General features: G+C 42.5%; 1 protein-coding gene across 9 annotated transcripts in view; it reads right to left on the bottom strand.

Moving 5' to 3' along the window:
* Nucleotides 1-25249, bottom strand: part of Phka2 (phosphorylase kinase regulatory subunit alpha 2) — an 82904-nt gene that overhangs the window by 23206 nt on the left and 34449 nt on the right. For all 9 annotated transcript variants that reach the window (XM_076562341.1, XM_006973231.4, XM_076562340.1 and 6 more), the window contains 9 exons: nt 20151-20246; nt 17759-17866; nt 16182-16260; nt 12667-12801; nt 11908-12017; nt 10514-10658; nt 10209-10287; nt 6950-7119; nt 4972-5145 (listed from right to left, as the gene is read on the bottom strand). In XM_076562341.1, coding sequence (XP_076418456.1) covers nt 4972-5145; nt 6950-7119; nt 10209-10287; nt 10514-10658; nt 11908-12017; nt 12667-12801; nt 16182-16260; nt 17759-17866; nt 20151-20246 — 1096 coding nt within the window. The remainder of the gene's footprint in view (nt 1-4971; nt 5146-6949; nt 7120-10208; nt 10288-10513; nt 10659-11907; nt 12018-12666; nt 12802-16181; nt 16261-17758; nt 17867-20150; nt 20247-25249) is intronic.

The following is a 25249-nucleotide window of genomic DNA, read 5'->3' as shown; positions in this document are numbered from 1 at the left end:
ACACAGACACACATGTAGGCAAAACACCAATGCACACAAAATTTAAAAAAACAATGGGAAATACACAGGGTGTCTGGATCCTGTATGGTGCTTTGCTGACTTTGAATTTTTTAAATGCCAATGAACAAAAAAACAATAGCTGCTGAGAGACACTGAATTATGGAAAATGCTAAATTAAACCAATCTATATATTTTAAGAATGTCTTAACTTAAGACTGAAGGTCAGAAAAATGTGTTGCGTTGGAAGAGGTTATGCTTTTGTTTCCACAGGAAATGAAAAGCTAAGGATTCCTTCAAAATTAATGAAAATCAGATTTGATTGGGGGAGACCTGAAAATCTTGGCTACAGACATAAAGGAAAAAAGCCAAGAAAGACTATAGGACAGGTGACATAAATGCTGATCCCTCAACATGGGAACAGCTGTGAGATTGGATGAGATATGATATGATAAATCTTGTTGGCTACAGAATCCTCATGACTTATTATTACATGCTTTCCTTTTATATGGCATGGATAGAGGTTTGGTTATACAGTCCAAAAGGACTTATAAAGTTAACAGAAGCTTTTTACCTGCTCAAACATAGAAGAAAAAAATCACCTTTAGCTGACTTGTGCATACCATACTCCATACTTGTGTTAATACAGATATTTATGTTACCTTTAAAAGATTGTTCATTTTCAAAAAAAGGACAAGACATCAATAAAAACAAATAGCCCAGGTGATCCAGCCTCTCAGAATGCCTCTGTTGCAGTTTCCTCAAAATTCTGCATCCAGAGCAACTTCAAAGCTGCTAGCTGAGATGATCCTCACAAACTATCCAGCTAAGACTTCAGATAAGTTCTACACTTTATCATCACACAGAGACTAAACAAAAAATAACAGCTCTCCCAGGACTTGACCATGGTCCCAGTTTTTTCAGGGTTCCCTAAAGATGCTGTCATCCCCAGACAACAAGAAGCAGTCTAGAAAACAATGATGCCACATTCCCAAGAGTTGGGGTGGGTGGTTTTTGGTCATTCAGTGGATTATGGATGTTTGTCATTGTTTGGGGCAGGGGGTTGCAAGTTGTTATTGGTCATAGTTAGGGAGGAAAACTAAGCAAAGGAGATTAGCTTCAGGGATGTCATTCTGAAAAGAAAAAAGGGGATATTGTATAGAAATGACAGGAAAAAGGGTAGATTGCTGAATCTACTTTTAAACTAAAAAGCAACTGCTAGTCTTAAATATTTTACATTGATGTGCATTTTTGTATATTGATACAAATTTAAGGTTATTTTTGTTTTAACATACTGTATATATGTTTCTACTCTTATTTAAGGCATTGTACTAATGCAGCTCATTTAAAATGTAATGTATAATTAAGAAATTCAGGTTAATAGTCATCTATAATAATCAAACTTGTAGTCATGTTAGGTATGTTTTCAAGGTTAAACACAGATAATATTTTAGATAGATGGTCCTCAAACACTTCAGAGACCTACAAATTATAGCATTTAAGATGTTTCAATAACATAAAGCTTTTCATGATAGTGAGACACTTCTGCTCCTGGTAGTACCAATTTACTTCAAAAAGGATGATGGGCATCAAAGAACCTCCATATGGAGTCTGCTTTCATTGTGACAAAGCTAGCCCCTGGGGAAAAAAAAAAACTGACCTTGCCTCAACTGCTGACAGTATGCTGTCCAAATTGGACAAGCAGGACAAAAAAGAAGGTGACTGTTGACCTTTGCCAAGGCAAGGTAGGACAGTCCTTTGAAATTCCTGCTTCACAGAAAAGTCTGTCAGATATTCTAGGCCTGTAGGCCAAAGATGGATGACCCAACATTGCAGACGAACCTTGGGTGACTGTCTAGGCAACCAAATATCTCTGTCATTTCTATAGTTTTAGAAGTTTCTTGCTCTGCACTTCCTGTTTACTCAGGTAATATTATATCCTTCTTGGGTCTTTGATGGGGTTGAAGACTAGACAGTTATAGTTTTCTTTGTTACCAAATTCAGAAAAGAAACTCACAAAAGAGGTGCAACATGTAAGGATGAGAGACGTAAAAGCTTAAATTGTTTATCTAAGAAAACTTTGAAAGCCAGATGATCCTAGAGCAATGCATTATAAATCCTAAAATATCAAGACTGTCTCTTAGTAATGTCAGAAGCTACACACACGAAGTCTTACTAACATGACTACCTAAACACGAGATGAACAAAGACAACAACAATAGACATGCCAAAATATGTTGGTGTTTTTTTTTTTTTTACTTTTACTCTTTGGGGGGCCCACCACCCAGCTCTCAATTAATTACATACATGGAGACTTATTCTTTCTTATGAATGCCCAGCCTTAGCTTGGTTTGATTCTAGCCAGTTTTTCTTAACATAATTATCCTATCTACCTTTTGCCTCTGGACTTTTATCTTTCTCTATTCTATATACCTTTCTTTACTTCTTACTCTGTGGCTTGCTATGTAGCTAGGTGGCTGGCCCTGATGTCCTCCTCAATCTTCTCTTCCTAGATTTCTTCTATTTTATTCTCTCTGCCTGGAAGCCCCTCCTATTCTTTCTTCTGCCTTGCTATTGGCTGTTCAGTTCTTTATTAGACCATCAGGTGTTTTAGAGAGGCAAAGTAACACAGCTTCACAGAATTAAACAAATGCAACATAAAATAATGCAACACATCTTTAAATCATTAAACAAACGTTCCACAGCATAAGTGAATGTAACACATGTTCATTCTAATATTTCACAACAAAAATAGACAGGAGAAAGATCATGAAATCTCATTTACACACACACACACACACACACACACACACACACACACACACACACACAAACAAAAAACCAAACCCTATAGTCAACTAAAGAATGTTGAGAGCTATAGAAAAGTCTTCTCCAGGAAAGAATATACCAATTGGTTGTCTAATATCAAACAGTTGGCACTAAAAACATACATACAAGTAACATTGTATAGATTAAGCAGGTTATATTTAGAAATATATATATATATATATATATATATATATATATATATATGAAGCCAATCATGAAAACCCATATATAGTATGCATCAGCTTGTTCTATATATTAAAAATGAACAAAATATAGAGACAGAAAGACAATTGCCTGGGAGCAGGGAAGAGACTAATTGGAAATGCTAATGGAGCTGAGGGTCTTGCTTTCTGGGACATGTACATATATGCATATAAAAACAATTAATTAAAAATGAGGTCATTATTTCAAAGAGAGCAAGGGGGGATATATAGGAGGGTTTGGAGGGAGGAATGGGAAGGGGGAAATGATATAATTATATTAGAACTTGAAAAATAAATGATTAAAAAATGTGGTGACTAAAAGGTGTAATTTATGTTTAATTATTTGTTTACTTTTCTCTACTTACAAAATTAATCATACATAGGCCAGTGAGATGACTCAGTGGGTAAAGGTGCTTACTGCCAAGCCACATAAGCTGAGCTCAATCCTGGGAACCCACATGACAGAAGGAGAACCAATCCCTACAAGCTGCCCTCTGACCTCTACACGTGTGCCCATACCCACACAGCATAAATTTAAAAAAAAATGTAACTAAAACTAAATGTGGCTAATAAAGAACTGATCAAAAAACTAACTGTATTCTTAAGGCAAACTTTTGGAAAAGCCAAGTGAGAACATATCAGAAAGCAAACATCTTACCCAGAGGGAACCTTCTTGTCTATATTTATGTAACATACTCTATGGTTCTCCTTCATTTATGTGCAGGCTGTGGATTCCAAATCTGAGGCTGATACTGACAAGGGACTGAAGCGTACTCCATCGGAAAAGTGCTTGTCACACAAGTCTGAGCACCTGAGTTCCCATACCTGCATTAAAAGCTGGACATGGCTACATGCACTGTAATTCCAATATTTTAGAGGTGGAGACAGAAAGATCCCTAAGACTTGCTAACTAGCCAGCCTAGCCTAACCAGTGAGCCCCAGGCCAGGGAGAGACTGTCTCAAAAACACAAATATAACAAGGTAGCAAGCATCCTTGTTGAGGAATACCCAAGGTTTGAATATCAGCCTTCACACACACACACACACACACACACACACACACACACACACACACACACACACACACACACACACACTAATGCTATGAAGTGATGCTTTTAAAAATCTGAAGAAAAATGTATTTTTAATCTAGATTCTATACCTAGTCAAACTGTCAAATCAGTATAAGACATTTGCAAGCATTTTCAGACCCGTAAAGGCTCAATGTTACCCACTACCTGTTGTTTCTAAGAAGGCTACTGGATGTCTTCCACCAAAATAATAGCACTAAGAAAGAGGAAAAACTGAGGTACAGAAAACAGGAACTAACCCAGAAAGCAAGTCAAAGGAGCAGCAGGCCTACAGCACAGCTGGCCCAGAAAGGGGGAGACATTTTACAGACTCTAAGAAAGAAATAGTCTCAAGAGATTCACTAATGTAACTCGCCTTGTGGAAATTTTATTATGAGGACACTAGAAGACTTAGAAAGAAGAAAAGCAAGTGAAAAGGACAATGTTCATTTCAGGAAAAGCAGAGAGTAAAAATAGGAATGTCATCATAGTACACTATGCTGTTCAGTTAAGAATACTATCTGTATATGCACTATAAAGTGTGAAGACTGCTTTAACTAAATTTTTAGACAATTCCCTTTGTAGGCTAGGGAACAAAGTAGAGGGGTGGTAATTCAAGACAGCTAAATCTTGATCCACACACTAGAACATTATAGGCTAAATTGATACCTCCAAGGACAGAAGTAAACACATTATTTTAGAAATATGGAAATGCCAGAAGAAACATCTAGAGGAGCTGAAAGTGGTCATATCGAAGTAGAAGGTTAGGGGAGGAGGGCACACCTTGTCTTTTAGGATCAACTTAAATTATATTAACACATTACTTTGATAAAAGAATGTATCTTAATGGACAGAAGAGCTTAATAACATACATGGAGTTTCCAAACCCTTCGCTTTGGCCATCACAGAAAGTATGTCCCGAGTGGAGTGGACAGCGCTGAAAACATGTCTGTCTTCTGATTTCTTACAAAGAGGAGGCAGGTAGCACTTCAAGGATGTGCTTTGAAGAAGGTGGTTGATATACTGGTCAAGTTCATCTTGGCTTTCTGAAATTGGACAACCAAGGAAAAGAATCCATGAAAACAAGCTGTTGAGGAGACAACATCCAGCAACATATATTTGCACCTCCACTCACACTAAAAGGATAAAGCTAGTGACAGGTATGTCATATGTATACATAAATTCATTGTTTAAAAATCTTCACTGTAGGCTAAGGGAATTCAGAATGAGACCGTGTTTAAGCCACACCATTCCCAACGCAAGCAGTAGAATATGAGAACAATCTGAAGAACAGCAGCTGACGTCCTGTCTGAATCCTAGAATAAGCTAAGCCTTATGGAGCTTTCTGTACCACTTGTAAACGTTACCTAAACGTAAAGCCAGAGCCCGGTGGTGGTGGCTCATGCCTTTAAGTCTAGCATTCAGAGAGAGAGGCAGGCAGACCTCTGTGAGTTCAAGGCCAGCCTGGTCTACAGAGTGAGTTCCAGGGCAGCCAGGGCTGTTAAACAGAGAGACCTTGTCTCAAAAAACCAAACCAAACAAACAACAAGCAAAGTAAAAAAGATCACTTTGATTCAAAACCATGTTCAGATGAAGACATATTATATACGTGTGGGGTTTCACCCCTCATATCTAATCAAAGCTAGGTCATTCCTACCATTCCTTTCAAAAGTGAAGCAATGTGTTTCTCTTTTACGGAACTATTTCGTAAGGGCCTGGCAGTGCAGCTCAGCAGTACAGGCATGCATGAAGCTTTGGGTTCACGCTCAGGTCAGGATTTAGTTTAAATAGCTGTGCAAACCTGCTGTGGGATGGTCTGTATATCAAATTGCTCTGATTGGTCAATAAATAAAACACTGATTGGCCAGTGGCCAGGCAGGAAGTAGGTGGGACAAGGAGAGAGGAGAATTCTGGGAAGCGGAAGGCTGAGGCGGAGAGACACTGCCAGCTGCCGCCATGACCAGCAGCATGTGAAGATGCCGGTAAGCCACCAGCCACGTGGCAAGGTATAGATTTATGGAAATGGATTAATTTAAGCTATAAGAACAGTTAGCAAGAAGCCTAACGGCCATACAGTTTGTAAGCAATATAAGTCTCTGTGTTTACTTGGTTGGGTCTGAGCGGCTGTGGGACTGGTGGGTGACAAAGATTTGTCCTGACTGTGGGCAAGGCAGGAAAACTCTAGCTACACAAACCCCTTGAAGGAGCACCAGGAGCAGCTGGTGCAAATGAACCACAGAGGTCTGAGGGGCAAATGGACCATATTAAAAAAGAAATAACTAGAGAGAGGGCTGGTGAGGTGACTCACTGGGCAATAGTGCCTGCTGCCAAGCTTGACAAGCACAGTTCAATCGTCAGGATTCACATGGGGGAGCAAGAGAGTCACCTTCCGAAAGCTTGACCTCTACATATGTTATATATGTCATGGTATGCCACACATACACACAAAGAGAGAGACAGAGACAGAAACAGAGAGGGAGAGAGAGAGAGAATAACAGAGAGAGATAGAGAGACAGAGACAGAGAGAGCTAGAGAGACAGAGACAGAGAGAGTAAATAAATAAATGGGAGACATTTTTTTAAAAAGTATCAATCTATGAGCAGTCTTGTACCTGAGACTTTCCTACGGGCTTATGAAGCCCTGTTTTCAAGGGCACCAGTGTAATTTAGTTTCTTACACCAGTACTTCATTTGTTTGAGTGAGCAGAATCTTCAGAAGCCTTGTTTTTGTTTGCTTTTAGCTCACTTGTCAATTGTTTTTTCTGTATTTGGGTCTTAGGCAATTTTATCGTAGTGTCAAGGTTTAAACCAATTCAACCAACAATCCACGGAAGCACCCGCCGCAAGGTACCTGGATGACTGCTGTCCTCCAGGTATCCTCCTATGTCTGACTCACTGTCAGGACTAAAGCTCCCATCGCTGACGTCATCAAACAACTTCTCGTCACAGTCTGGATCCAGGAAGGTCAGGTAGGTGTAGAATGAGGTAGTGAGGAACTCTGCCAGGTTTCCTAGTTTTACTCTGTCAAGAAGGTACTATGTTAGGGATGCAGGTGGAGTGCTGACAGACTTCCACTGAGCATCACTGGGAAACTCGTCAACAGCTAGTTCACACCTCTGTAGGAGTCAATAACTCTATTGGCCCTATCAAGACAAGAAACAAACCCAAAGATTCAATACAAAAGTTGGGCGTGGTGGGGAATTCCTGTAATTCCATCACTTGGGAAGTAGGAGCAGGAGGACCAGAAGGTTGGGACCATCTTCAGCCTCACAGAAAGTCTGAAGCCAGCCTGGACAACCTAAGACTGTGCCTCGAAAAGCAAAACCATCAAAACATTTATTCACAAGTATGAAGTGAAAGCACATAGCATTTAATGGCGAAAGATTCATGCCACATTTCTGTCCCCGAACCTAACAAATACAAATGCACTTTCCTGATCAGCTAACAATTTTACAAAATAAACTGAGTAAACCCCTTTCAGTTAGAATCAAGCTCTGGGATTTCTCTCCCTTAAAAACTGCATTAGAAGCAGTAATTCCCCTGGCGTGCTTGTCCCTGCCATGGAACATGGTGAGACAGGTGCAGGAGATTTATGATGCAAGCCACATGCCTCAGAGTGAAGGGTCTCTCTCTATGCGAGTCACTGGATTAACCTACCATCCTCACATTGACACCCATGCCCCCTGCACAGACCCTACTGTATTGGGCTGAGAAATGCTCCACTGAAAACCAGCAGCTTGGGTCTTGCTGGAGAGGTATCAGCAACCAAGATACTGGGAGCCCACCCGCTTTCTGCCCTACAGAAATGTCAGATATTGAAGTGGAAGACAACAGGACCTCCCTCTGAACTCCCAGCATCAGATCAATATTTATTTAATATGCCTGAGAACCGAAGAATCCAGAATAGATTGGTTATGGAGGAAATCAGAGTATGCAATTCAACACCTTCATAGGTGCCCAAGTTTCAATGGGCAAAAGGCACAGGACAAGATGACAGTTGGGGAAGAGAAGTCTGTCCTTAACTAAACAAAAGCCTTCTCGCGGGGAGCCAAGGGCCAATTCTACGGCTTGTTTTGTTTGGTCCCGGGATTGGGGAGGTGGTCCGGGAAAGCCAAAATGCAACGGAAACCTTTCCCTGATGCAGGTGAAAGCAGCGGTCTTTATGAGCTAAAGAGAGCTCAAAGGAAGGCAGGCACCTAAAAAGCTTTTGGTAGCAGGAGACTCCAAGTAGGTCTAGTAGGTACAGTGAGTTCAACTTTTTTTTTTAACAAAACGAAACAAAAACAACCTTAAATATAAAGAAACCCAAATGGGACTCAATCTTAATTATCCAGAACTGAATTGGGGGCTGGAGTATTGCTCTGGGGTAGAGAACATGTAAGCCTGAGGCCCTGGATTTGATTCCTAGCGCTACAAAACAAACCATAATTGATTACAACAGGTAGCGGAGAGAGCCTCAGCATTCCGATTTCGTCCGTGGTTCTCTTCCCAGTGCTTTGTAAAGAGGAGGCCCTAGGTCTAAGGGTTAGAAGTTGGTTCTGGCTCACCAAAGAGCTCCTATACCTATTTGTCTTATAGCCCTGGCACTCTGAGCTCATGGTTCCTTACCCATAGATGAGACTGTAGCTTGCCACAAAGCGAAGACTAAATGAGACAATGTTCAGGACACATTGCAAAACTCCTAACGGCACACTATATTCTTTTTACAGCGATCAGATTTCAATAAAATAACGTATTTGGTAAGATGGTTCATCATAGGCCTGTGATATTTTCTTCTGGTCATGATGCTGTATACCAGGTGGCAACTTAACCAAGCTAGAGGCAAACTGCTCCGAAGGAGATGCTGGTGGGAGTCCCGGTGCCAGCCCTGCAAATGTAGATGGTACCACCCTGGGGACTGTCTTGACTGATGCTCCTAAAGGACCAAGGGAAGCCTGCACGGGAAGCCACTTCTAGGCTACAGTGGGGCCCATAGGGAGCTACAAGGGCACAGATGACAACTTCAGGAGCTGCAAAGAAAACCACTTGGGGCCAAAGTTTAAAAAAGGTTAAGTTCACCTTGAAGGACAACAGTGAGGTAGCAAAAGGAGCTAGTCATTACAAGCTCTTACATTATACAAGTTGTCTGTCTAAAACCACGGGGACACAAAAATAGATAGGGTGCTGCAGACAGGCAGGTCAGCAGAGACAGACAGGCAAGTCAGCAGAGGGTTGTTTCTTGCCTATGGTGTTCTAGTTCTGCAAGATGGAAAGTGTCCTGGAGATCTGTTTCACATGATGGGAATGTACTTGACATCATGAGCTGCAAACTTAGATATGGTGCAAATGGCAAGGCAAAAGATATTTTATCTGAAATTTAAAAAAAAAATCATGCTTTCCCTGTGGCACCAGGTGGGATGCTGTCTGAAGAGGTAACTTGACTTCCAAACGCTGTCAGCAGCTGGTGAGCTAGCCCGAGGGAATCCTCTCTGCCTGGGGAAGGTCTCGTGGTCTGACCGGAGAGTGAGGCTCCATTGGGAAGTTATCTGACATACTCCCAGAGATTCATGGAGCTGAAGATACAGAAGCTACAGATAGATCCTCTACTGTGGGTCACTCAGAAGGACAACATGAGAAGGAGGTTCCTGTCGAGTTAGCAACCCTATTCACCTAAGGTGCCTGAGAATCATACTGGAGAGAGTTGTACTCTAGGACAACAGACCCAAATAGGTGCCATGCCACTGAAGCTGGTAGACAGTGACTCATGCAGGACTAATCAGGTGCCTCGTTTCTGAGGGCCATTGAGAAACCTGTCAAGTCAGCTTTCATTGAGTACCTCTGGCCCCTCGCTAGGTCATGCTGCAGGAGGGATAACGCCTCTAAGGGACTGAGGTGTTCACCTCTCTAAGATGGTAGACTTCTGGTGCCCAGGAAAGTCTAATAAGCAACGACCAAATGGTGCTTTAGACCTGATTCAAGTTGCCCATGGGAGATGGAATTAGCTTCCTTCTTACTCTAATATTCTGCATTTCTAGATTCAGAAATTGATGCAAACAGTGGGAAGAGGACAGTAAGAGACTTTCAGGAAGGTCAATGCTCTTCTTGTTTAATGAAAAGAAATCCCAACTTACCTAGCACCTCCAAAATATCCATCTTCTAGTTTCCTGATTGTAGAAAGAACTGCAGGATGAATATCTGATCCATCACTGGCTAAGGAAAAAAAAAAGATGAATGAGTTTTCTTCCTCTGGGAGTCCAATGCACTGCAATGTTCTCATCAGCACAACCCAATCAAAACCCTTATGGTACAGAAGATTCCCGAGACAAAGAAGTCAAATGGCTAAGGATCCCCTTCGGTACTTGGCACTGTCCACAGGAACTGTACTACACATTTAGGTAAGAGCCCATGACCCAACAGATGGAGTTCACAGAATTACTGAGCATGGTGTGCGTGACAGGAAAGGTGAGTGTGGGGCGGCCGGTCATCCGCCAGCAGGTGCACAGATAGGCCAGCTCGATCCTCAGCATCTCCACAATCATCTCGTTGTCCAGGGCCAGGTAGAAGTGATGCTGGTCCGTGAACTGAAAGTTAGAACAGGCCAAAGTCAAGGGCCACCCTTCACTTATTTCCACACGACATCTGTCACTCGGGGCAGCACTGATCCTGAACCTCTTGCCAGGGAAGATGTTTGGTACTGGGCCTCAATCTTCTGATCAGGCGGCCACTTTCTCTGAGATGAGACATAATGACCTGTCAGCTGCTCAGAAGCTGCAGCTACACTGGTGTGAAAGGGAAGGTGTGTTTCTAGACCTGCCTTCAGCTCTTCCCATAGGGGATCTAAGTGTCTTCCTCACCACTGAGGGCAAATAAGAGCCTGTGATTGCTACCTCTTTTGGAGCTACTGGGTTCGCAAATACTTCCCAGGTGAGGGAGAGCTGGGAAGACTGTCCATCTGACTGATGCCTGCTTAATGCCGGTCAGAGGTACTACCACATACTGATGCAAATCCAACTGTCCTCCTGACCTCTCTGCTAGTGCACACTCACATCAGCATTCAGAACTTGGAACTAAGAGAAATAGTTCGTAAGGCTGAAAGTGGCAGCTGCTGAGGCAAGACCTCACAACCAACCACATGTGCAGGCAGACAGGGGTCCATGCTGTGACTCACAACTGGCAAAGTGACCACATTGCTAATCTTTCTAGCTTCTCAAATGGAGAAAACTTTTTTTTTTTGGTATATGCTTCCACTAGGTTAGTTTTCTTTAGGAACAAAAATTCTAAAGATAAGTACTACTGTCAGTGGATTCTGAATCTCAGGAAGGGGCTGGGGACCTGCAAACCAATGCAGTTGTATGTCATACTGAGAGTTCTAGGACAACCTTCACAAAGGCTAGGGACTACTCATGTTAGCTGATAGGAGCCAAGGGACATGTCACATTGTAAAGCAATGTGGATTTATTTAAAAGTCATGCCTGGAAGTGATGGCATATTCAATTTGATTCAAGTAACATCAATTGAGCACCTATTGTAAACATTTTCTATACTTCCACCTGATCCCATACATATAAAATTCTTCCACGTTTGAAGGAGAAATGCTTATAGATAGAAAAGAGAACTTATTGAGAGGATGCTGGATGCTGGCTTATTTTCTACTGCCCCCACTTATTTCTTCTGTTTTTTAAGATAGGGTCTTACAATATAGCTCTGGCTGGTCTAGAACTCACATAGACCAGGCTGGCCTTGAACTCATGGAGTTCCACCTGTCTCTGCCTCCCTAGTGCTCAAATTAAAAACATGCACAACCATGCTCAGCTGGCCTGTTCTTTTTACCTGGGGTGTAAAAGTGAAGATCTGGTTCCTAATCACATAGAGTTTAGAGGTGCCAAGGACACCAATGTGCCGATATGGTCGACCACCCAACTTCATATTCTTATTTCGTCCTATTTGAAATAGAAAGGAGAAACTGGAGTTAGAGAAAATGAAGTAACAGCTATTCTTGGTGACCTAGGCTAAGGCTGGGCTTATTTTTGTGTCAGACAATATATGCAGGGGTTTGTTTTGCTTTTCAAAAAGTGGGACAAAGTTGAACAGAGAAACAAATCCTACCCCCTCTCTTCATGCATGGACATGAATAATGTCAGTTTGTTCTATATGAAGAACTATTAAAAGGACTTTATTAATACTGGCTTTGAATTTACTTAGTAGTCAGCCATAAACCAAACAAATTCAGATTCTAAGAAAAGGGAACCGACTCCTACTTTAATAGGTAAAATGAGTATTTGGGGGTACCACAGATAACAATTAGAAGCTGCATCCAGACACCCGTGACTCTTTCAACTGTGACATTTCAAAGGGAGTTGCTTATTCTCCAACAGCTCTGCCAACCCTCCTATGGCAGTATGGGTTGGCCGAGCTGAGGGGAATCTGCTTGCCTGTCCATTCTTCTTCACAACGGAGAGGACCCACTGGTTGACCTGCCCAGTGCTCTGCCCAGGTCTGCAGAATTTACAACAAAGTTTTCTCACACCCAAACCCAGGACCTAGAAAGGCTCTCTTTGCCCGCTATCCCCCAATACTTCCCTGACCTACCAAGTTTGGCATATATGTGACTAAGAATCCGGCCTGGCTGGACTTGAATCGGATGCACATCAGCAATGCTCTGGACATTCACCCCATGTTGCCGCAACAGCCCCTTAACGTGACTGTTTTCCGCCAAAACAGCGACTGCAAACGAAAACACAGAATCCACATCAGATCCATGTCTGGTGTCTCTGCACACTGACACACGCTTCTCCCTTCTGCCCAGCACTAGGCATGCTAGCACACTGCCTGTGGAAATGGCGGCTGTTTGAGCCGCCGTACTCCCTGCTCGTCTGTCCTTCCTGCACCTCAACACATACAATGCATATCTGTCAAGTGCCCTCACTACGCAGGACAGTCTGAGAGCTTCTAGAAATAGTCTTCAATAGGTTCGACACCACCTTAACCTATCTGAAGTAATGTCTTGCCTCTGTCTGGGTCTGCATTTATCTAAATATGCCTTGTGTCCTTTCACACAGGGTTAGGAGTAGAAACAGCTACCTCAGGGGACGTCAGAAATCTGTGCTCTTGCTTCTAAAATGTTGGCAGGGGAAATGAGAATGTGGCAGTCTGCTTACAGGGAATGCTTTAGCTTGAGAGAAAGGAGAGGCTATCTTTCTTTTCCCTAGAAAAGAAAGCGGGCCTGCCGGTGGAGAGACTGGTAGAAGCAGGACTGTCTGGCCCACTTAGAAGCACGGCACAAAACCCCACAGGAGAGAAAGAGCACCCATCCTAGCTGGTTCGAGCCCTTGGCTTTCTGGCTGTCAGGGACCTCCAAGTATCCAGGTCCTGGCAGCCTATGCAGAAATTAGCCTTAGCTTAGGGCCACATCAGGGATGGCGGGGTGGTGTCGATCATACTAGAACTGCCTGCCTTTATGAGAAAGCAGTGTGTGGGCAAAGGGATGGAGTCTGGAGAGGGGCTTGCAGAAGAGGAGGACAGTCACAGGAAGCAGCTGGTATCTTGCCCAACTGCAGCAGAGCCTTTTGGAAACTAGAGGGACTCAGGGCCATGCTCAGTCCAGAGAACAAAGGCTAAGCTATTGTTAGGGTGTCTTCCCCAAACCCCACCATTATATCCATAGGCTGGAGGGGGGCAGCGCTGAACATATGATACATATACATGCCACTGAGAGCTGAACATTACCTCCTTACATTTACATACCACCCGATGCTTTTTAAAGGGTTTTAATACCCATGATCTCATCTTCCCAGTGAACCCTTAAGAGAAGCCATGAGAATGCTTAATTAGCCTGCAATAGATGAGGCGGAACTGGAGCCTAATCCCCTCTTCCCCCAGCCTCCAATAGATGGATTGCTGGCTATGCAGGACTGGCCAACATTTCTAAAACCATCCCTTCTGAAATTTCCACTGACAAGCAGAACTCCACACTTATCAAAGCCACACCGCTGCCACTCCCCATAAGACTGCCTCCTTCAGAGAGTAGTTGGAACTGAAACTGGGGAGAGAGAGCCTCATGGTCTGATGCAATCACATGCGATCCCTCCCTCCGCTGTTTGTGTGTAAGAGGGGCACGCATGCGCCACAGGATGTGTGTGGAGATAAAAGGGCAACTTGCAGGGGTCAATTCCCTTGTTCTACTACGTAGACTTGGGAGACTGAACTCAGGCGGTCAGGCTTGGTGGCGAAGTGCTATCACCTCTTGAGGCACCTCACAGGATCTGCACGGGTTTTTGAAACAGCCCCGGACCTTCTCCATGCGAGATCCTCTGGTAAGGCTGCTCTGTTCTACTACACTAAAAAAGTGCTGGGCTGGAGAGATGGTTCAGCAGTTAAGAGCACTCACTGCTCTTCCAGAGGACCCAAGTTTGATTCCCAGCATCCAATCAGGGCGCTCACAATTGCCTCTAACTCCAGCTCCAGAGTACCCAACACCTTCTTCTGGTCTCCTTGGGCACTGCACATAAATTCATTCTCAGATGCACACACACACACATATATACATAATGAAACATACAATCAATAGATTAAAAAATGCTGGTTGAAATCTATCAGTAAACCCCAGCCCACAGTTGGAAAAGAACTCTTGTAGATTTAAGAGTCAAATTAGCAGAATATGTGTTGGTCAAGTGTGGAGACTAAGGAGCGTAGCTGGATCAGCCAATAGGTTCCCACCTCCAGCTGTCAACCGAGATCCTTGAGTGAATAAGTTAACCTTTAAGCTTCATGGAGATAAGCAATGTTGTAAATGTTACCTAATCAGAATGTTATGGTGGTTAGCTGTACTCTGTATACACTATGGATGAGGTGACAACTTGTAGCTCTTCTCATTGTATTATGGGCATGCTCATTAAAATGGGCCAGTGGCCCCAAAGAGGAATGCTTTCCTATTTGTTCAATCATTATTTTCAGTGTGTGGGTGCACAGGTGTCAATCAACACAGAAGAGAATACAAGCCTTATCCTTAAGAAGTGTACACCCTAAGCCAGGCATGGTGGTTCGTGCCTATAATCTCAGCACTTTGGAAGACTGAGGTAGGAGGATGTCTGTGAGTGCAAGGCCAGCTTTGGCTATTTAGTGAATTCAAGGACGGCCAGTTTTACAAAGTAAGACTCTGTTTCAAAGGACCAAAAAACAATATACAATATACAAACAAAGAAAGGTATGTAGCCTAATTGAGGGGCAATGCGTTATATATACACAGCGGGCTGACATTTGACGGTATCTGAGTGTTCCACAAGGCACTCGGAGTGTGTCAGAGCTGCCACAGTCCCTTAGTGGAGGAAACGAAGGGGCTGCTGCTCTAGGTGACACCACAGGCCAGACCTAAACTGAAAGCTTCCTCCATAGCCATCTCTGTTGTTTGCAGGACTCCATGGGGAAGAGCAAGAATCCTAGCAGCCCGGAGACATGGCCTGTTGGGGTACCCTGGGAGAGGCAGCCCCACCGGGATTCTCACCATTTTGGAGGAGGAACTGGCTAAAGAGGAAGGAAGGGAGGGTGGAAGCCGGTGGCCAGACCTGAGACCTCCAAGGGACAAAAGAACTACTGCACTTTGTGGGTGGGAACAGTCCCAGTGCTTTTGGGGCCTGCCTGAGTTATACAAGGTTTCTCACAGATGCCTACATCTTACTGTACAATACACGCACATACTCTATACCTTTTTTTCTGTGTCAAGGTCTTACTACATAGACTAGACTGGCCTTAAACTCTCTAAGAAGCCAAAGGTGACCTTGACTTCTGATCCTACTGCTCTTACTTCCCTAATGCTAGGATTATAGGTGCATGCCATCATGTCTCAGTTTATATGGTGCTGAAAATCGAGCCCAGGGCCTTGTACATGCTAGGTACGCGCTTTTCCAACTGTGCTACCTCCCCAGCCTGGCTTTGAACTCTTGACCTTCCTGCCTCGGCCTCCCAAGTCCTAGGATTACAGGTACGCACTGCTGGAACCCAGCTAAACATCCTTCAGAATTTTCCGAAGAGGAACTAGGGAACAATGTGAATGAAAAATTAACGCTGATTTCATACAGTAGAAATGGATAGGAAACACGCTCACAAACCTTGTACTACAACATCAGGTTTGACTGAAGTAGAAAATCTTCTATTTAAGGGGTCAATTTCACCAGTGGCAAGGAATCCCTAAGAAGAGAGGAGCATTAACACTATGCAACACTGCTGTGACTAAGATTTCACCTTGGTCCTACACTTGAAATGACATATTCGGGGGCTCACACCCTCGAAAACCTTTTCTTCATATTCGTGGAGTCTCTCTCCATAACAGAGTATGCTACTCAGACAGCTACTGATAAATGTATTGCACGCTTGGTGCTTAGCTCTGAGGGTTACTCAAACACACCCCCACATTGTGGGAGTGAAAAGAACGCCATTTGTAGTGCTAGCTGAGTTCCTGCGTGTACACTGTCACACTCGAGTCTCCTGTGTCCGTGGGTGGGGAAGCCGACACGGAAGTGCTATAGGGAGACTTCGGTCCAGGGCTGACGGCTTGGAACAGAAAACTCTCCCCATCTTGTTGACTGGACTGTGCTCTTTAAATATATACCTTCTTACACGCTCTAGAAATGATCCAAGCATCCAAAGGGGATGAAGGTGATCTGAGATCGAGTGGACCTACTGCTGGGCCCTAGGAAGACTTGTATATTGGAGAGGAGGTCTCAGAGGAGTGGAGTTCGTTATTTCCCACCTCACACGTACTGAAATCTGAGCTGGAACGCATTGAACAGACAAGCGAGCCCAAATTTTCACTTTACAAGTGAGGCAACTGAGGCCCAGCGAGGTTAAGAGACCTGCCAGAAGTCACTGAGCTGGTTGACTACAGGACTGACTTTCAAGGGGATGTATGTGCAGTCCTATAAAGAAGGTCATGGCCATGGAACTTTGGGAGACTCAGCAACCAGTGTTCCCAGGGGATGTGTCCACTGTGCTATCTTCCACTGGTCTTTACCACACCAGCACCCCGGTAACATTCTGGTGCCCTGTCCTCTTCCCCAGTTTTGTAGGTGGCAGAGCACACAGGCTGGCCAGCCTTAGGTGGCCAGTCCCTTTCTTCTTCAGCCTCCTTCCCCACACCAGAATTCTCACTCAGGACTGGGAGATTCACTTTAAAGCTTTTCCAACAGAAGCCTGGCGGCAAGAAGGAATGGACCAGGAGGTGGGTTGGTGTGGGCTGTGGTATCTGAAGGACCTGTGCCTGCTGTCCTTTCTAGGGAGAGATCTGTAGAGCCCTTCTGCTTCCTGTGGCCTGGGCTGAGAGAGCTTCTAGCCCATCTAATAACTTCCTAACCCTGTCTCTTCTAGGATCAGATGTGCTAATCTTGGCTGAAAAGGTTCCCATGTCTGCTGAGCAACAATGCAAACAGATTCTAACTAAATAACAGAGATTCTGCTGAGAGGGAGACAGGGAGCATGGCATGTAGCTGATCTAAATTGGTTTTATTGTAAATATGGATATGAAAGGCCAGAGAAAAACCTGGAGCCCCAAACAGCCCAGGCGACCTGGAAGGTAATGAAGCTGCACAGACTATTCATAGTCACTCAGTACAGCGAACCACTGTACTCTTCCCAGATTCCTGTACCTCCGATCAGATAGATAGATGGCTTTCCAGCCTAGAAAGCCTACCTCGGCCAGCAGGGAGCTGAGGATGTACAAGGACTGTCCCCAAAGATGGGGCAGCTTCCCCAGTGGAATTCGGTCTACTGTGTGTGGGTTCTTGTACTCTTCATCCACCTGGCAGAGAAAATGACAAGTTCAAGGTCAGAATGTCAGAGGACACAAAGGCCTGCAATGGCCTATACTTGGGGAACACACTGACGATTTACAAAGCAGTTCTCAGCCTCTAGACCAATTCTGTGCAATACAGGATGGTGGACTCAGGTGGCAAAACCTTCCTCTCTCAGCACCCCATGGCTATAAGCAACAGGGGTGGATTTCAAATCTTGGCCTGGTCCGAGGCCAGTGTTCCTCCCATAAGCATACCCGGGGCCACTGGTGCTGGAAGCTTTGACCTGCCTGCTGTATACCCAGCTCTAGGTAGCAGGAAGCTCCACAGCTCTTGCTGATGGATGGCTGTGTTCTCATAAAAACCCAAACCAAACAGCAGCCTGCATAGGCACAGTGCACAGCTGGATGTCAAGCCCGCTTTCTTCTGCTGGCTTACCGTCCCCGGGGCTGTGTGCCCGTGCAAGAACATTACCAGAAGGTGGCACTATGCATTGAGGAAAACCAACGGTGCTGCTACCACTCCCCAGTCCACCTCCTTTAGAAAGTGGCATTTCCCCAGAGCTTTATCTTAGCAACCTAAGTTTCTGTGCTTTTTTTAAACCCTAGCAATGCCTGCTCATTCTGAGGACAGGGCCAGCTACATATGGGACGCTCTCCTTCTAAACTCCATGCTTCCCTTTAAGGTTTTAGTCACTGAAACATTGATTAAGGTAGTCACTCAAAGGAAACAGGAAACATTTATCCCTCTATAAGGGAAAAACTGTATCAAGTGTGTGTGTGTTGGGGGGGGGCGGGGAGTTCATTCTCAGTATTGTGGATTAATATTATCAATATGCTTAATAAAGATTTATATTTCTTGATAGTAAACATTTAAAAAATTTAAGTTTTGCACACACTGAATGGAGTTATCACTTGGTAGTCAAATAGTCAAGAAAGAAATAACAGTATGGAAGAAAATTCTCCAAAATGCAACAGTGGTTATTACTGAGTCATAGCATTAGGGATAGCAAATATTTTCTTCTTTCTACGGAACTCTGTATATATTTTACAATGTAGAGCGTTATTTACAATTGACTAGCACATTACATACACATCAAATACACTGAAATACAACTATTAAGGAAGACTGCAACAATCCAGACTGAGACTATCTATTGCAAAGAACAAAAAGCAGACAAGCTTTCTAGGTCAAAAATGAACTTGTTCTGCCCTTTTTTCCCACTAGAGTTCAATTCTACCTCTTCATGGAGTCATCTCTCTCCTCCCTATTCTGGTCCTTCTGAACTACTGTTTACAGGTGCATTTGTACCACGTCTTTGCTTCCATCTCTTCTGTGGCTGCCTCCATTTCACACCCTAGTTCTGTTTTCACCGTGCTTATAGACTCAAAGATACAGAATCACCTTATGTACCAGGCTGTGCCAGGCATGGAGCAGATGCTCACTACATGTTTGCTGGGCATACTTTCACTAGTGCCCAGTTGTGCAGTGGAGGGTCCATAGATGGTGGCACCTTGCCCAAGCATACAGGCTGCATGCCACACAGTCCCAGACTTTCCTATTTTGTACAAAGCTGCCATATAAGTTTGTGGTGTCTTGCAAGATTCCTTCCCAGTGGTCTCTAAATGTTATTGATGTGAATGAAGAACCTTGCCAACTCTCACCTGCAAAGCTAACACAAAAGGAAATTAAGGAAAAATACTGTCCAATGCTGGTGCCTAGTATATAAGCTAAATATACTGTACAAAATGAAGAAATTTGCAGGAGACGTCATGACACATAGAAAACATCCCTGGCAGATTCTGTAACTTCACCTGTATGGTGAGGCATGACAAAAGTCTTGTCCTTAATGTGTCCTAAGAAAGCTTGGATAACAGGAAATGTCTGGAAGCTCAGACTAGGTCTAGGCTGGTAGGACTGAGTGGGGTCTGGTCCCTGAGTGGAATCCAGGGTTGTCTTAGATTGGACAGGTTCCAGAGTCTCCCTCAATATAGTCAAGCTCTTTCATGTCCTTTGGTCATGTGTGTATGGGCCTGATTCAAACACAGAGTAGGTACATGTATGCTTCAAAGGTCTTTAGCTGCCACCGCCCTAGGATATCCATAGTCAGGCATAGTTCCACATGTTTCTCAAAGCCATAATTCCTTATGATGGATAGGAAAACTAGCCTTTAGAAACCACTTCTAGAGAAAAAGATCATTTGGCCTAAAAGGTAGGAGAATACCAAAGAGCCAAGTCCTAACTCACACAGTCTAGCTGAGCAGCACAAGGGGCTTACCACCAGCTGATTACCTTGTCTGGTGGGATGGCATAGAGTTCTGGCACCAAGTGGATCCCATCTTTGCCCCTGATTAAGATTCCTTCCAGAGCTTCTCGGTATTCTTGGACCTGGAAAACAGCCCCAGCATGTTTAGTGTGACAGAGGTCTGGCAGTTAGTGATGCAATGGCAATACAACTTAGAAAACAATTACAAACTAGGCCTCTTGGCAACAGAGCAAAAACTGCTAACATGCTTGGCTGTAGAAGACCAGAGAGGGACTCCTTCTGACACCATTGCCTGTCCCTCCCTGAGTCCAGGTCCACTTGCCAAGTTTCCAGGGAGAGGGAAAGGGCAGCCCCTGACGAAGTAGCTGTTTGGTCCTCAAACTTTCCATAGCACTGTCATTTATACTATGGACCAGACATCGTTCCTATACTCTTCTTTTTAAAATAACTTACTCTGAAGTTTTCTCATGTGTAAAATTTATCTTACCAAGTTTAAAACATCTTTGGTTAGAAATTCTATATTAGGCAGCATATTCTAGTTCTGCCTAAGTGGTAGTTTTCCAATCATCTATCTACCTATTAGATAGATGCTATACTATAAAGATGTGTTGTCCTCAGAATGGGAATCAGGATATGGGTTACATTAGGGAAGAGGTTTTGCTTTTGTTTCCACAGGAGAAGAAAAGCTATGGATACCATCAAAATTGATAAAGATTAGATTCAAACAGGAAAAGTCTCTTGATTAGAAGAGGTGACAGTTCAAGAGTCTGGTCATTCAATCTAAACTAACTTATAAGACTAACAAATGCCTCTTATTTGATCAGGTATAATGTCAAAAAGGAAACTCCCCAAAGTTAGGGCTGGGGCAGGCTTTTGTTTTTGTCTTTCCAGGAGAATGAAGGCATCTAGCATAAGAGTCTGAAGACCACTAGACAAATGAGACATCTGAAGAAAAGGGACAAATCATCCAGAGAAAATATCCCAAGAAAAAGAGTAAACTGCCGTAATGTTATAGCACGTTTGCAACAGGATAAAATTTCATAAATCTCCCCAAATGTTTGTTTCTGCTGTTTTCTACAGACATATAAGGCAAATGGTCTTTTTGTAGTCTCAGTTCAATTAAAAATTAAAGCTGGCTTTGGAGTTGGAGCATGGCTTTTTCCTTCTTTAAACCCAAACATGCTTGTTAAAGGAAAATCCAAAATCTCTGTCTCATGTCAGAAGAGCCACCTGGTATGGGACAGAAAGAAAACAAAATTAGGGGACTATTCTATTGCTACTAATCTCATGATCCTTTGGTTTTGACTCTTTAAATCTTTTATAAGGTATAAACATTATTTCAAAATTTGTAAGATTTATATATCTATTTAATATAAGATATATATATATATATATATATATATATATATATATATATATAAACTTTGTCATGATATTAATGGTCATATAGAGTACTAAATTTAGAAAAAGGTTGCATCTATCTTTGTGTACATGATTTCAGGCTTGAGTCTGAATTGGATAACTAGGAATTAAGTTTGTGTACTCCAGATGTACTTAACAAACTGTGGTCCTTTAAGCTCTCCAAGATCTGCTGTATACAACATTTAAAATATTTAAGTTTTCTGCAGTGAACTGTGACCGTTTCTAATAGTGACCTTTGAGGTCTCCAAAATGATCATGGGGCCCCACAATGATTCTGCCTAGATTGTGGTAATGTCACTAAGCTGACAAACACTATATAAAGATCAGCTCTGGACTACAAACTGCTCAGGACAATTTCAAGGTGGCTAGCTGAGGTGGTCCAGCCTCATGCACTACTCCAGCCAGGACTTCAGATAAGCCCTACACTGTCCCATTACACAGAGACTGGCAACAAATGATACAGCTAGCTCTCCCAGGACGTGACCAGTATCTCAATTTTCTCAGGGTCCCCTAGAGACGCAGTTGCGCCCCCCACCCCAGACAACAGGATGCAATCTAGAGAACATGACACCTACATTCCCAAGAGGTGGGGTGGGAGGTTTTTGGTCATTTGGTGGGTTATAGATTTTTGTCACTGTTTAGGGGTTGGTTACAAGTTGTTATTGGTAATAGTTAGGAAAAAAGTTGGATGAAGGAGATTAGATTCAGGGATCTTGTTCTGAAAAGAAAAAGGGGGGATATAGAAATGATAGGATAAAAGGGTAGATTATTGAATCTACTTTTAAACTAAAAAATCAACTATTAGTCATAAATATTTTACATTGGTATGCATTTTTGTATATTGATATAAATTTTAAGGTTATTTTTTGTTATACTGTATATATGTTTCTATTCTTGTTTTAGGTATTTTTATATATTGATACAAATTTAAGGTTATTTTTGTTAGTACATACTGTACATGTTTCTATTGCTGTTTAAGGTATTGCACCTATACAGCTCATTTAACAATGTAACGTAAATTTCTAGTCCTTGAAAGTTATTATTACAAACTATTGAGGATAATAAAGAAATGCAGGTTAGTAGTTAGTCACCTATTACAATCAAACTTGTAGTCATGTTAGGTATGTTTTCAAGGTCAAACATATATTTTAGATAGACAGGTGGTCTTCAAACACTTCAGAGATCTACAGAATATGGCATTTAAGATGTTTTAACAACATAAGGCTTTTCATGATAATGAGACACATCTGTACCTGGCAGCACCAATCTACTTCAAAAAAGGATAATGGGCATCAAAGAACCTCGATATGGAGTTTGCTTTATGGCAAAAGATAGCCATTTTGGCAAGAAACTGCCCTTGCCTCAACTGCTGACAGTATGTTGTCCAAACTGGACCATCAGGACACACAAAAAAAGTGACTGCCAAACTTGACCAAGACAGGGTAGGACAGTCCTTTAAAGTTCCTGCTTCACAGAGAAGTTTGTCAGATATTCCAGGACTGTAGGCCAAAGATGGATGTCCCAACACTGCAGAGAAACCTGGGGTGACTGTCTAGACAGCCAGCTGTTTTTGTTGTTTCTTTTAGTTTTAGAAGTCATTTGCTCTGCACTTACTGTTTACTCAGGTAATATTATATTATTCTGGGGTCTTTGATGGAGTTGAAGACTAGATAGTCATAGTTATATGTGGTGATATATTATGTCCCCCAATATACTGTGTCTCCCAATAAAATTTACAAGAGGATCAGAGGAAAAGGCCAGCCACATATTAAACAAAAGTCATGCAATGTTAGCACATGCCTTTAATCCTATCACTTGGGAGGCAGGGATCTGTTGGATCTATGTGAGTTCAAGCCACATTAGGAACAGAACCAGGTGCAGTGACACACACCTCAAATTCCAACATTAGTTAACCATGGAGGTCTGGAGGTCTGTACAGACAGACAGGAAGTGACAGAGCTGGGCAGGAAGAGGAAGGATGTAGTTGGACAGAGAGAGCAAATCAGATGGCAGAACAGCAAGGCATAAAGGTGTGGGTAGACAGGAAATATCTCAATTTTTGGAAGCTGAGGACTTGGTAAGGTAAGATTAGCTGTGGCTGTTCCTATTCCTCTGATCTCTCTCAGGCTTTAACCCCAATTTCCGGCTCCGAGTTTTTTTATTTAATAAGACCATTTAGAAATTCGTTTACAGTTATAGTTTTCCTTACTTATGATAGAAGGTAAATGAAGTATAGAGCCTTGGACTTATCATGATAGAATAAATAATGGAGCATTTTCTCCAAATATGCCAGATACAAATGGACTGCACATTGTAAATGTAATTCTTACCTGATAATTGTTCTTATTGTTTATAGTTTTATTATGTTAGAGTTAAAACCTTTCCTTTTTATTTAGACAAAAAGGGGGAAATGTTGTGGAATAGTCTTTTTGTACACTATGAAGATTTGTCACTTAGATTAGTTTAATAAAAAGATGAATGGCCCATAGCCAGGTAGGATTTTTGGGGTGGAGAGGATGCTGGGAAGAAGAAGGGCAGAGACATGGAGAGTCACCAGCCAGAGACAGAGGAAGCAGGAAAGCAGCATGGGCAGTACAGAGTAAAGGTAATAAAGCCATGAGGCAGAAAGTAAATTAATGGAAATGGGTTAATTTAAGTTATAAGAGTTAGTTAGAAACAAGCCTAAGATATCAACTGAGCTTTCATAACTAATAATAAGTTTCCATGTGATTTGGGAGCTGGCAGGAGGACAGAAAAATCTACCTACAGAATCCCTAAAGCTCACTGCCCAGTCAGTTGAGCTGAATCAGTAAGTTCTACTAATGAGAGATCCTATCTCAAAAAATAACGCAGAGAGAGTCAGGGAGCAACTGAAGATATCCAACATCAATCTCTGGTTTTCACACATGGAACCCTCTACACACACACACACACACACACACACACACACACACACACACACACAATGTTTATTGGTTAGAAAATATTTGCTGGGATTGGAAATATATCATGGTGGTAGTGCTTACCTATAATGTACAAAGTCCAAGTTGTACCTCATCCTCAGCACAAAACACACACACACACACACACACACACACACACACACACACACACACACACACTTATATGTCAACAAGGGCTAGAGATGTAGATGAGTGGTAAAGTACTTGCCTTGCATACACAAGGCCTTGGTTCTGAACCCTTATAGTGCCCAAAAATCTAAATATGTCAACTAGAAGAGATAGCATAGGTGTGGGGTAGCAGATTGATTCTCTGAGAGTTATAAAACAGGATATAATAATGAAGTAACAAATGAAGACATCATTTGAGCATGTTTTTTTGTTATGACTGTTTGCTTACTCTAAACCCTTACCTTATTCAAAACTAATGTTAAAAGATTCAAGTTTTTTCATTGTCATTATAAATACAACCCATGTTCATACACATACACATTCACTCATTATTCAGTATAATTTGGATAAGGCAAAAAAGCGAGTTTTTAAATTAAACACGAATTTCATTTACTCTAGTGAGAGATATCCAAAGATTTGGGTTAATTCTTATCTAAATTATACAAAAGACATCAATGTCTAAGAACAACAACATTTGTGAAGTTTTATGCCATAAGTATCGAGTTTCTTGATTTAATTAGTATCTATAATGTCATATAGTACAATCAGCTGGGATTAAAAATGAATTAAAT

The sequence above is a fragment of the Peromyscus maniculatus genome, chromosome X (genome assembly GCF_049852395.1).
Source record: "Peromyscus maniculatus bairdii isolate BWxNUB_F1_BW_parent chromosome X, HU_Pman_BW_mat_3.1, whole genome shotgun sequence".
Taxonomy (NCBI): domain Eukaryota; kingdom Metazoa; phylum Chordata; class Mammalia; order Rodentia; family Cricetidae; genus Peromyscus; species Peromyscus maniculatus.
The sequence above is the reverse complement of the archived record's forward strand: the minus strand, read 5'-3'. Positions and strand labels throughout refer to the sequence as shown.